At 45.1% G+C, this 13,370-nt stretch overlaps 1 protein-coding gene across 1 annotated transcript in view; it reads right to left on the bottom strand.

Moving 5' to 3' along the window:
* STKLD1 (serine/threonine kinase like domain containing 1) overlaps positions 1-13,364 on the bottom strand; it is a 21,385-nt gene extending 8,021 nt beyond the window's left edge. The window contains exons 1-12 of the mRNA XM_075582461.1: positions 12,983-13,364; positions 11,338-11,427; positions 10,100-10,144; positions 8,815-8,889; positions 7,220-7,324; positions 6,885-6,955; positions 6,539-6,654; positions 5,344-5,456; positions 5,013-5,173; positions 3,791-3,921; positions 2,267-2,350; positions 326-442 (exon numbers count right to left, since the gene is read on the bottom strand). Of these exons, the coding sequence (XP_075438576.1) occupies positions 326-442; positions 2,267-2,350; positions 3,791-3,921; positions 5,013-5,173; positions 5,344-5,456; positions 6,539-6,654; positions 6,885-6,955; positions 7,220-7,324; positions 8,815-8,889; positions 10,100-10,144; positions 11,338-11,427; positions 12,983-13,255 (1,381 nt within the window). The 5' untranslated portion in view covers positions 13,256-13,364. The remainder of the gene's footprint in view (positions 1-325; positions 443-2,266; positions 2,351-3,790; positions 3,922-5,012; positions 5,174-5,343; positions 5,457-6,538; positions 6,655-6,884; positions 6,956-7,219; positions 7,325-8,814; positions 8,890-10,099; positions 10,145-11,337; positions 11,428-12,982) is intronic.
* Positions 13,365-13,370: the final 6 nt, after the last annotated feature.

The following is a 13,370-nucleotide window of genomic DNA, read 5'->3' as shown; positions in this document are numbered from 1 at the left end:
CGGATTATACTGTATAGAATCCCCCCCCCTAAGTGTTCAGGCTTCCTTTTCTCACCTTGGGATACTAGATCCCGCAGGATTATATAGAACCCCCCCAATGTGTTCAGGCTTCCTTTTCTCACCTTGGGATACTAGATCCCGCAGGATTATATAGAACCCCCCCAATGTGTTCAGGCTTCCTTTTCTCACCTTGGGATACTAGATCCCGCAGGATTATATAGAACCCCCCCCAATGTGTTCAGGCTTCCTTTTCTCACCTTGGGATACTAGATCCCGCAGGATTATATAGAATCCCCCCCAATGTGTTCAGGCTTCCTTTTCTCACCTTGGGATACTAGATCCCGCAGGATCCAGATGCCTTCCAACTGTATGTCCAAACTATCGCTGTGTAATTTCATGGCCTGCACCACTAGCCGTATGATCTCTTCTATACACAACCAACCTAAAACAAACACAGTCCTTTAAAAGTGCTGCCCCTGTTAGTCATATATATATATATATATATTGGAGTTGCCGTCAAGTGAAAGCTATCAGTCTAGTAAGATTTTCTCTGTCGTCTTTAACACGTTTCTTAATTTCTTTCATATTTTTTCAAATTCATAGTCACAAAACTCAACAACAAATACCACATACAGTAATTATTTTGTTAGTTTGGGGTAATTTAACCAAGGGAAATTCGGTTCCATAATGACAAAGTTGAAGTGACCAAGGCCCAGTAATAAATCTTCAGAAAATGTGGTCACATAAAATACATTGTACATCAATATAACCCAGACTAGAAAGCTTAAGGACTTCCCCATAAAGCCTGTGCTAAACTGTACAGTATTAGTGAGCATTAAAATAACTGCTCCCACCATAACTTTATTGCAAATATCTCGACAAACTAAGGAAAAACCCACTCGCCCCTCCCCCCCCCCCCCCCCCAAAAAAACCTCCTTCACGGCTCTTACCTGCGGCGGGGTCCGGCGGCGTGGTGCGGCGATCGCCGTCTTCCCCTGCAAATTGTACTCTTTCCCCTGCAGGTCCTGAAAAAATGTTGCCATGGTCACGTAGCGTCCCGTTGCCATGGCAAAAAAAATTCAGGACCTGCAGGGGGAAGAGTACAATTTGCAGGGGAAGACGGAGATCGCCGCACCACGCCGCAGGTAAGCACTCAACAGCGGCCAAAATGCACTCGCCCGTGGCGTGCGGGTGAGTGCATTTGTCAAGCTCTGTGTGTGTGTGTGTGTATATGGTATGTTTCCGTACAAAGGTTCAGCTGTTACAGGGATGCTATGCAACAGCTGGAATGCCTCAATGAGAGGAACAAGGAGGGGAGGAGACAGAGAGACAGCAAGGAGGGGAGGAGAGAGGTGACAGAGAGACAGCAAGGAGGGGAGGAGACAGAGACAGCAAGGAGCGGAGGAGAGAGGTGACAGAGAGACAGCAAGGAGAGGAGGAGACAGATGGATGACGAGGAGAGCAGTGTGCACATGGGGCAGGAGGGAGTGCAAAGAGGGGAGAAGAGAGCAAGGTGAGTAGGAGGAGGAAACAGAGAGACGGCAAAGAGAGGACAGATGAGATGAGTAGAAGAGGAGGGCGTGTCGTGTGCACAGAGAGGAGCAGACACAGTAAGGCAGGGAGTGCAAAGAGAGGGGTAGAAGAGTGCAAAGAGGAGTGGGGCATGATGGAGGAGAGGAGAGACAGCAAGGAGGGGAGAGATAGCAAGGAGAGGAAGAGACAGAGACAGCAAAGGGAGCAGGAGACAGAGACAGCAAGGAGAGGAGAAGACAGATGGATGAGAAGGGAACGGAGAGCAGTGTGCACATGGGACAGGAGGGAGTGCAAAGAGAGGGGGGAGAGACAACAAGGTGAGGAGGAGGAAACAGAAACAGCAAGGAGAGATGAGTAGGAGAGGGAGTGTAGTGTGCACAGAGAGGAACAGACACAGTAAGGCAGAGAGTGCAAAGAGGAGCAGGGCATAATGAAGGAGAGAGTAAGATGGGGAAGAGGAGACAAGAGACAGAAAGGCATTACAGGGAGGGGGAGTGAAAAGAAAGAGCAATGTTTAATTAACAACCGTTAAGATCTGCTTGATCGGCGTATGTTACATTGGGAACAGCTAGTAATAACTTTATTTCATATAGCGCTTTTCTCTCAATAGGACTCAAAGTGCGTCACAATTACAGTATGTGTGGTACGCAGCACATAGGAATTTTTACAGGCACAGTCTCTGCCCAGATGAGTTTACAATCTATGTTTTGGGTCATAAAGTCTCCCAACATACCATCTTGGTCTGCAATGTACCAGGACAGGTGCCTTAGTGCTGATATCTGAGCATCTTCAAAGTCAGTATAAATCTGCATGAACTCTGCAAGATAAATAGCGACAACATGAGGAATACAACCAATGGAGAAGCCAAATGTTACAGGCTCAGCGTAATACAAAATGGCGGATGCCAGTTTGGACCTGTGTTATTTACTGCATTTCCATATGCTTTGGTCATTAAATGACTACAAGCGCGTCGGGTGATGAATCCGTTGTGTCTGTAAATACTAACATATGCTCTGTGTACAATTATTATTATTATTATGAGCATTATATTGAAGATAAGAAACCAAACGGTCCAAAGCTGAATTACATTTTAACTTGGTAACTCGCAATGACGGCATTATTTGTTAATAACCAGAGGCTTGAATATTATCCAAAGTTGCGGATTCTGAACATAATTATTTGCTGTTACGTTGAAATAGCAGGGGGCAAAATCCATAACATGTAATAACAGCTTTAGAAAGGCGGACGTATTATTGTGATGGTATTACACTATTCTAATAAAAAAATGTTTGTCTTTGTAACCATTATAATATTGACTTATATTGAACATGAATGATTAAATATACGTTAAAACATTAATGTTAAGTCTTTTCTGAATAAGCCCAATTAGATACTACAGTAGATTCTGCATGTTTAACCTTTTTTAAAGTATAATAAAAGAAGGTGGGAGTCACAGTTCCTCTGAAGCAAAGTGAAATCCCCAGTGTGCAGTAACGACATGAATATAAACACAGGGTGGGAGCATATAATCTGATTTTACACACACCCTCAATTGTAGTTGCTTTTATGAGACATCGAAGCTTTGTCCCACGGGTTCTTGTAGCGCGCCACATCCATAGCCCATGTATTATCTAATGCAACTACGGGACAGGACGGGAGCGCAAACATACATCGTGACAATTATGGGTAATTAAAGGAGGGTCATTGCTGTGATTGTAGCCCTTTGCTGCAAAACAGGGTCAGCAATGTGCTGCGGTTGTGATAGCTTCGATATGTGTTTTGCCTCTCCTCTGTACCCACATTGCCACAAAAATGTGTGTGAGTGTGTGCGTATGTATATATATATATATATATATATATATATATATATATATAAAAAAAAAAAGATTAAAGATAGCACACCTGCAAACAAAAATCCTATATTAGCGAGTACACGCGTGCGTATATATATAGAGAGAGAAAGAGAGAAAGAGAGAGAGAGAGAAAGAGAGAGGGAGAAAGGAGGAGAGGGAGAGAGAGAATACTTAACCAAAATTTGAAGGGCGGGGAAGGAGACACAGTACACCAGGTAAGTGAAGAGATGTATATTAGTACATCGAATATCGGGTCCAACATTTCTGAGCCAATTCTGGGCGCCCCGAGTTGTCTCCGAAACGATGTTCTATGTACATTTTTTCACTTACCTGGTGTGCTGTCTCCTTCCCCGCTCTTCGGATGTTGGTGATATTCTCTCTATCGTTTCATATTCCCAACTTACCTAAAGCTTTCTCTATTCCTCCTTCATACAGCTCATCAGAAACTCCGGGGGGTAAAGTTTTTTTCACTCCAGACAAAGGTGATCCAACCAAAATCAAGCATTCCTTAACATAGGGCACGTCCATCAACTCGCTAGGGTCAGCAAGACACGAGAAAGACACGATGCGGACTTTAAGTGTCAGGTTCACCCAAACATTACTGCGTATAAAGTAAATATGTCCCAGTCTCCCATATGATACTTCGAATTATAAAGTGCTAAATACAACCATTTATTTGGTCTTCACATTGTCAAGAATTTGTTGACATCTGTTTCAGAAATGAAGATGTTTAATAGCTTTTCAATGTTATAGTCTCAGCAGCAAGTACCAGCGAGCTGGCAAACGATACTGCTTTCATCATGTGTCGTCTGCTGCTAAAGTATTAATTAATAACGATGCCCATGTCTAATGAGCTTTGGAAATATTGAGGATCGAATATCTCAAAAATAAATGTACTGCATGGTTGCACAATGAATTAATGATCATAACCACTTGAATTCTTCTTATTGCAGGATGGCCTGGAACTCCGCTCTGTTAGCAAATGGGTAACGTGTGCTTTTTTGGACACTCCACGTGTGTTTTTGCTAGTGTCAGACACAGCCCTTGTTCCATTTGGCAAGGCGTATTAGTCGATGCTCTCCTTATGTACAAAACACGACAAGTTTAGAAGGAGGGTAATTTATTAAACTGCAATAGTGCCGATCGAGACACTGGGCCTTCTACCGAAATCAAAAGGCGTTTCGGTGCGATAGTGCCCCGATCACAGTTTAATGAATAACCCCCTAAACCTCTCAAGTTTCACAGAATAATGGTCATCTTAGGAAACAAATCTGTCCCTTTATGGCGTGACCAATTATCCTATTGAGGATTCTTCCTGGACAGTTAAAACCCCAAATAATGATAGCATGGGTTCTCAGTCCTCTATCAGACAGTCAGTACACCTGGGGGCAAGTCACCAGTATCGAGACAAGAAAACTATACGTATATTCCCTGTGCAAAACATTTTACAAGTTTATTAGACCAACATGGAAATTCGGCATAAATGTAGTATGTGAACTTTCAAAACCTCAACAATTCCCCCCCGCAATGAATGCACAACATGTGTGAAGCGGGTAACAAAAACAACCAACATTGCAACGCGAAATGAGGTTTCTCTGAGAGCAGCTGTTAGAATTCTGCACTCACATTGCTGTAGCTCTCTGTACAGGGTGAATCTGTAGCATCTGCAGGAGAACTTGGCACAGATCGGCAGAGTAGCCAACCTTGCCCACAAGTGTTTTTAAAACGTTCTCTAAACACACGGGATCCAGCCTGATCTCCTGCAGTAACGCAGCTACTTCTGCATCCTACAAGGAAAGAAGTCACACAAGCTCACAGTCAGCTTCTGAAAACAAATATGTGGATGGCACAAGCTCCTGTGGGTTGTGTTGTTGTGGTCAGGACTTTGCAAGACACAGATTGTCTATGCGTGTGTGTGTGCGTGTAATGGGGGAATGGAGGCTTTGACAAAACGTACATTGGTTATAGAGCAGGTCATCATATCTAGCAGAACGCATCCCAGAGACCAGACATCAGATTTCTCGCTGTAGGAAAACTGCAGTGCTTCGGGCGCCATCCACAATTTGCATTCTGTGAGCAGTTGGGATAGAAGGTTAGCCTTACTTTAATTATGACAGGCGGGCATAGGTTACTCTCATTAAAGCAGCAATTTTTAGCATTACACGTTTGAGGCAGGGGGGGTCTCTGGAGCCAAACCGCGTTAATTTCAGCTTTGGTGACGCCCTGCTTCCCGAGATACCTATCTCCGTAGGGGGTGCCGGTAGCAGCTCCAGCTGGGCTGTGTGGGGCTATCGTAAAGGAGGATTTAAAGCTACTGCGTGACATGGGCCAATAGGAAGCCGCGACGTGACTCTATGCAGCTTCCTATTGGCCTGCGTGACAGAGGGCGTTAAACCGGCGGAGCTGTTACCGGCACCTCCTACCGAGGTATCTCCGGGAGCAGGGGGTCCCTGGAGCAGAAATCAATGCGGTTCAGCTACTGAGACCCCCTGCTTACCACCTGTTTAAAGAAAATACATGTTTTGCTGCTTCAAGCGGTTAATTCTATAGACTCCGAAGCGACTATGGGCTGTTTTCAGACCAAAATACACATTCAAGTCATTGGGGATATTTGGTAGAAAAAGGCTCAAATTGCCGCTTTGAAATATAAAGTTTTTTTTTTTAAAACAGCAGTGCTGCTTTAAAAGGTGCAGTCTCACATAGTCTGCTGGTTGGATTTTTTAGGGGCCTCAAAGGTGTTTGTCAATCAAGTGTTTTCTTCCCCCTTTCCCCCTTGTCCTTATCAGGGAGCCAATAGAGATGAGGGGAGGGGAGGAGGGACGCTGGCTGTACAAGCGCTTGCTGATCACACAGTGACAACTCACAGCGGGGAAGAGCAAGAGGGAATCACACACCACCCAAGTCTCACTTCAACGAATAAACTAAACATACAGGTCAAATTTGGGTAGGAAAAGTATCAATTACCCAGATGATACCTCTTAAAGGGTAAGTTCCCCCTACTGGCCCCGCTCCCCTCTTCCCGTTACGTATCCTGCGCAGAACAGGCGCGTAGTGACGTCAGGAGAGAAGTGAGAACCATCAATCATTCTCCATATTCGGAAGTAATGCCCACTCTTGCGCTATAAAAGATCTCACTGACATAGCTTTCTTACCATCATCCATTCTTATCTTCAGTTTCATCTCATCAGCCGCTAGCGTCTCGACAACAAAGTCGCTAAGCAAGAACGAGTCTTCGTCTTTTAAAAGGATGTTACTGGGTTTGAGGTTCCTTCGGCAGAACAGGAAGACGGTGTATTAAGTACAGATAAGAATAAACTTCATGTGGAGTAAACTCAATTTAAATACCAAATCAAACTACATAGGCATACTCAGGTGGCTTGAGGGAAGACTGAATATACGCTGAAAAAAAGATTTGTGACACAAATGGCTCTTATAAAAGCAACAATAATTCTAAAATTAATCAAAATCAGCAGAGAAGATGAAAATGGCAGTGCTTACCTGTGTAGGACTTTCTGTTTGTGAATATATACTAGAACATCAATGGCCTGTCCCAGCAACATCTGAATCACCTACTGGCACAAAGAGAGCGCTGAGAAAAAAAAGAAACTACAAGTGCAGGCCCCGCGCTCTCACTATATCATTAAAACATCGCTTGGCAAACACAGATACCCTCAGGGAGCTCAGATAATCAGTTCAATAAAGACCGCCAGCTGCAGCGTGGGTAGGTACTGGAAGAGTGTAACATTTAAAATGACAAATGCCTCTGTCTGATAAGGTCAGTTGAGCACAAGACTGAGATGCTAATATGTACGTGCTGTCTCGAAATACTTTACCGTTTCATCCATTTTTTTCACCAACTGTCTCTTCAGCCGCACGATGCCCCCGAGATCTCCCTGATCAGAGACATCCATTACCAGGGAAAGGAAGAGCGAGGAAATCTAAACGGAGAACCAGAGCCAGACAATCGGCATGGAGACATGTAAACCTATTGCAGGTGTTAGTGAAGTTATATGTGGGATTGGAGATAACTGTATTGACATTGTTTACCAGTGCATAATTATATTCCTTATATTTGTAGCCCTGTGTAGTTTTGGGGTTACATGCCTTTCTCCTCTTGTTCAATAATCCCTGTTAAGGGCAGGTTTGCCAGGAGTAATCATGGGGTTTGCCCTCACCTCCTGTGCTTTGTATTATTCAGTGAAGGAAGTGACATCAGGCTCTGTGTCCACTTACAGTGACACAGGGGTGGTGCCTACTGAATCTATATAATATGCAGCACTTCCTCTATTTAGACAGTGTGTGCCTCACCACCTGAGTGAGGTGAGTCTATCCAGCAACCTGTCAGGGCTCTGGCAGTGTTTGTGGCCCTCCCTCAAGGGAGTGGTGTGGAAGACTATTCCTCTTACTCCATCAGGGAGTAAGGGAAGAGCTAGACCTGCTTTCAGTGCCCTTGCCTGGGAGTGTATGGTCAGGGACTTCCTTTGGGTTGGCAACCTGAGATGAGCGGCTAGAAGACCGGCCGCTATGATGGGCGGCTGTCCATGTATGGTGACAATAAAGGATGCCAAAGAAAGATATCGCTTCTGTCCTGATTGTGGAGTCACTTGGGAAGAAGGTGCACATAGAGGTTCTCTTTCAGAGACTCCTCCCTACTACGCTGGGGGTCTGGAAGAGATGGAGGCGCTGTACCATGAGTGAGTATAACTCAGCATTACCTCATAAGCCAGTCCTGATGACATCCCCCATACCACCGGGGGAGACTCAGGGATTCTGTAAGCCAGCAGGTTCCCCACACTACACTTCATGTAACAGGGGGCAGTGTCCACATAGGGGGGGGGGGCAATATGAGATTGGCCCGGGCTAACATCGTTACATATAGATAATAATAATAATAATAACTTTATTTCATATAGAGCTTTTCTCCCAATGGGACTCATAGCACATCACAATTACAGTATGAGCGCGCGGTACACAGCACATTGTTACAGGCACAGACCCTGTCCATGTGAGCTTACAATCTATGGTTTTGGTGCCTGAGGCACAGGGAGATAAAGTGACTTGCTCGAGCTCACAAGGAGCTGACCCCGATTCAAACTCAGTGTCGTCGTTTACAGAGTTAATGTCTTTACTCACTGAGCCATTCCTATAGTTTCTGAAACAATGATGATGCTAAAACCTTCAAAGAAATCAGCATTGTGCAATGTAAGTCCCTCCGCCCGGGAATAGGTTACATTAAACATTTTGTGTTGATGTGACCTGTTAAGACATGTGTTCCTGCTCTGTGCAGGGATGTATTGCTTCTCTGATCTGTCATATCAATCTATGGTAGCCTAGCAAGTAGATTGCAAACTGGGCAACGCTGAAAACATATTTATTCAATCATCATGACTGATCTATCAATCTACTGTAACGGAGGATTGCCTCGTACCGTATTATCCCATGTGATGAAAAACTCCTTGTATGCACATATGTTGGGGTGTTGAAGATTCAGCAGAACCATGGCCTGTAGAAGAAATATTAAACAGAAAGACAGACAAAGTTAGATGGTCCGGGGGCTGGACAGGAACCCATAAAGTGAATCCCACTGATGGTGCAGGTTCCTTTGGGCAATATCGGCTTTATTTCCACAGGGACCCGCATAAACGCCAAAGCAATCCATGCTTGAGTCAACCAGGGTATTGTTATACAGAAGAAAAGCTTGAAAAGCTTACACTGTACAGATATCTTTTACACAAGAGCATTAATGGCAGTGTTTCAATCACTTAAATACTACATATTAATATCCTTTCATTGTAAATATGAATCATCTATCATTTGTCTGCATGGTTTCAAAATGTTATTAAAGCAACAGTTCCCTCTGGGCTCCCTTTTTTAATGTGAATAGGATGTAAGGTTCACCAACAGGTCAGGTTTTCAGGATATCCCTACTTCAGCACAGGTGGGTCAACCAGTCCCAGCTTCAGCACAGGTGGCTCAATCAGGCCCAGCTTCATCACAGTTGGCTCAATGAGTCCTAACTTCAGCACAGGTGTACTGAAGCAGGGAAATCTTGAAAACCTAACCTGTTGATGGCCCTTGAGGACAAGTTGCTCACCCCTGAGGTAGGGGATCTCCAGAGCTTAAATGCATTAATTTCATCTCAAGGGACCCCCTGCTTCCCTGAATACTTAACGGGGGGAAGGTGCCACTAGTAGCCTCTCCTCCAGGGGAAAGAAAATGGAGATTTAAATCTCCCATGTCATGCGGACCAATAGGAAGCCGCGACAGATGACGTTGTGGCTTCCTATTGACCCGCGTGATGTGGGAGATTTAAACCTCCATTTTGTTTCCCCTGGAGGGGACAGTATGGGCGGCACCTTCCCCGGTAAGTGTCCCGGGAACCACAAGGTCTTCGGTGCTGCAATTAATTTGGTTCAGCTTCCTATACAAGTAAAATAAAAGAGGGAGGGGTGGGCGAAAACAGAGTAGGGAGAACTGCTCCTTTAGGTATTAGGAGAAAGTGGGCTAACGATATGGCCAGTTAGCCATTTTTTTTGTGCTATTTTTGGAAGTAGCTGCACTAATTGGCAATTTGCTGAAGAACCTTTCACCAGCAAATAAGCCACCAGCCCGATCCTTTCCCTACGCTGATCAAGACTTTGCGCGCAGTTTCTAACATCTTAGGAAATCATCGCAGTGTCAATACTAATAGTATGTCCGCTTAGGAAAATTACCTCTTTTAATGCAAGGTTTGCTTCGTGCTCATCAATGCATTCCACCTGTGAAAAACGTGTTCCAAATAAAGGCATTAATATCACTCCTTGAAAAAGCCACGTTTTGTGCGAAACACGTGGGAGGATTTTTTAAATCTTTTTTTGTATTCCAATATGCCCCGAATAAAGTACTTATTTTTTCTAATTGATTGAGTTCCCATGACATTTGTTGACAGCTGTGACTCCGCACGCCTTCGATTTTTTTATTTCCACCAAAGGCATCAATATGACTATACGGATAAACGGTGTCATAGGCTGCTACGGCATTTCCACAAATGAAAGAATCCGTGAGTGGATCCGGATAAGAGATAGCAGATAGAAGTTGGTATTCGAGTTCAAGTTGTATTGGGAATTTATAACCCGGGGGAAGATTTTAGTTCCATGTATTTGAATGGATCGGACCTCTTCTGTAGGACCAGGGAGCGACTTCACAAAACATTGTATAGGGGCCATGCAGCAGTGTTTCTCAACCCCTCTTCTTGGGTCTCCCCAGCCATGTCATGCTTTAGGGCTAACCATCTAATCACACATTCACATGCAAGATAAATGCAAAGGATCCAATCCAATAATGGTTCCTAAAGTCTGGTCTGGTTGGTGTCCTGATGAGTGGGGTGAGAAGCACTGCTGTAGAGATTTGCTACTAAGGAACATAAAATAGTGAACTCATTAAGGCCAAGATCCACAACATGAATGGGAATGTAGGTCCTTAGCACCCTTCTGTGGATCTGGGCCTAATGTTGGTAGTTTTGATGCAGAATGCCCTCTCTGAGTGCTTGATGTTCCCATTTTCCATTTACTTGAAAGTAAAGACATACATATTTTGCCCATGAAATTGGCACCAGTTATGAGTGTGCAGAAGGGTGCAGCTTTGGGTTGTTGGGACAGCATAAGGATGCGGCCCCAGTGCCTCCCGCTGCACGTGCGCACCGCGAGGCTGGCGGCGCGTGCAGCTGAATTCCCCGGTCTGCAGGGAGCTGCAGGGAGAAAGACAGGCCATCTCCATTTTCAGCTGTTCCTGAAAAGCTCGGCGCGCATTGTGTCGGCACCCCCCTCGCAGCGGGCCCGGCCCCATTGAGGGGAGGGCTCATGTCCCTGCAGTGTCTGCCACAGCGGGCGCTGCAGTAGCCAGCGGAGACCTGACATAAGGCCTACAGTGAGGCTACGCTCAATTTCCATGAAACTCAAGCAGATTTCTAGACCTTTTTCACAGCAAATCTTCTTCCATCTCCTACCGCCTCTTTCACAATACATGTTGCTCCAAAGGATCCTGCTCTCCATTCTTCCAACACCTGTAAAAATCCAAAGGAAGTCGGTCAGTGACATGTAGTGGAGGAACGACTAAGGGAGACAAAGACAACACAGGGACCAAGGCTGGAAAAAAGACATGTTTATTGGCGTCAACAGTTTTGTCAAAGTCACAGGAATCGACAATGATTCTTTGCATTTAATGCTATATCAGAAGACACACTATGTATATTGATCCATTGGAAGACAAACAAACAAGTTTAAATACACTGCTTCAGTTGTGTTTCACATGGAAGATAATAATTCCTTCTTGACTCTGGTAAACTGCAGTCAGATCAGAAGTGTGGCCATGTTTGGAAGATGCAAGTGTTATATGATATATAATGAGGGGGCTGGCAGTGTGTGTGTATGTGTGTGTATGTGTGTGGGGGGGAGATACCGTTATAAGCAGTGTTTGACAAACCTACACATTTGGTCGCCCCGGGCGAGTGGATTTAACCCCCGGGCGAGTAAATATTGGCCCAAGCAGCACACATTTGGTACTAGGTGGCGAGTAGATTTTTTTGTGTGGCGAGTAGATTTTTTGGTGATTTGTCAACCACTGGTTATAAGGCACCTCAAAGACAACATTTCATGTCATTACCCTTAATGCATGTGGCTGGATAAAATATGAAGGTTTGTGGCAGCAATGGGTGAAGTGATTGGTTATCATCCCTGCTTAGGACCGCAAAATCTAGCGCAGTCACTGCATCTTACTTACGACCACTCTATACCACAATACTGCCATCATCATACATCATGTATCTCAAGGGTGCTCAACTTCAGTCCTCAAGCCCCAACCCCCACCACCAGGTATTCATGATATCCCAGCTTCAGCACGGGTGGATCAATCAGTCCCTGCTTCAGCACAGGTGGCTCAATCAGAGGCTCAGCCTCCAATTGAGCCTCTAATTGAGCCACCTGTGCTGAAGCGGGGTTATCCTGAAAACCTGACCTGTTGAGGGGGTTGTAGGACTGGAGTTTTGCACCCCTGCTGTATCTCATGCATTGAAGCTGTTTCCAGACCGGTGCAGTACTCTGAGTGTAATGGTACTATGGGATATGGGTACCATTTATTTCATTCATAACACCATCATTTTTTTCAGGCTAAACCCCCCTCCCCCCATTGGCTTGCACTTTCTGCTTTTACAGCACAAAGCCTTCTAAACCGAGATCCTATGAGGCTTCTCCCACTGTTTACAATTAGATTGTAAGCTCTTCAGGGCAGGGAATCCTTTTTACTAATGTTACTTTTATGTCTGAAGCGCTTCATCCCATTATGTGTTATTGATATGATCATAGCACGTGTATTACTGCTGTGAAGCGCTATGTACATTAATGGCGCTATATAAACAAAGATATACATACATACATACAGATGCATGAATGCACACACACACACACACACACACACACACACACACACACACACACACACACACACACACACACACACACACACACACACACACACTTCTTTAAAGGAATAGCCCCAGCACCACTGCTCTGTGAGACACCCGTAAATATTACCTAGTCCGGGTTCATTCACCTCAGTATTACCTTGTATTTGTCCATCCCCTGACGCACAATCAGTGGATATAACGCTGTGCTGGTCTCCCGGGCGGTGTCAGCAGCTCCAGCCTGTGCACCAACCTCAGCCCGCAAAGCGTCATGCCGTTGCCATGGAGACGGGAAGAGATGGTCACGCATGCGCATTGACACCCAGCACAGCACATGTCCTGGAAAGTGCTGCTCACGCATGCGCAGTGACACCCAGCACATGTCCTGGGGAGTGCTGGTATTATTGTCTTTACACCAGAACAGATAATGCATGTGTGTCGGAACCAGTTTGTTTCCCCTCACCCCTGCCCCGGCAGGAATGGCAGAAGCATGCACTGATTGTGGGGTTTGCCGTGAAAGGGGCACCGCAGAGGTTGGGTGGCCAGTT

This window comes from Ascaphus truei, unplaced genomic scaffold, assembly GCF_040206685.1.
Source record: "Ascaphus truei isolate aAscTru1 unplaced genomic scaffold, aAscTru1.hap1 HAP1_SCAFFOLD_2382, whole genome shotgun sequence".
NCBI classification, from domain to species: Eukaryota; Metazoa; Chordata; class Amphibia; order Anura; family Ascaphidae; genus Ascaphus; species Ascaphus truei.
This window is presented reverse-complemented; position numbering and strand designations above follow the sequence as displayed.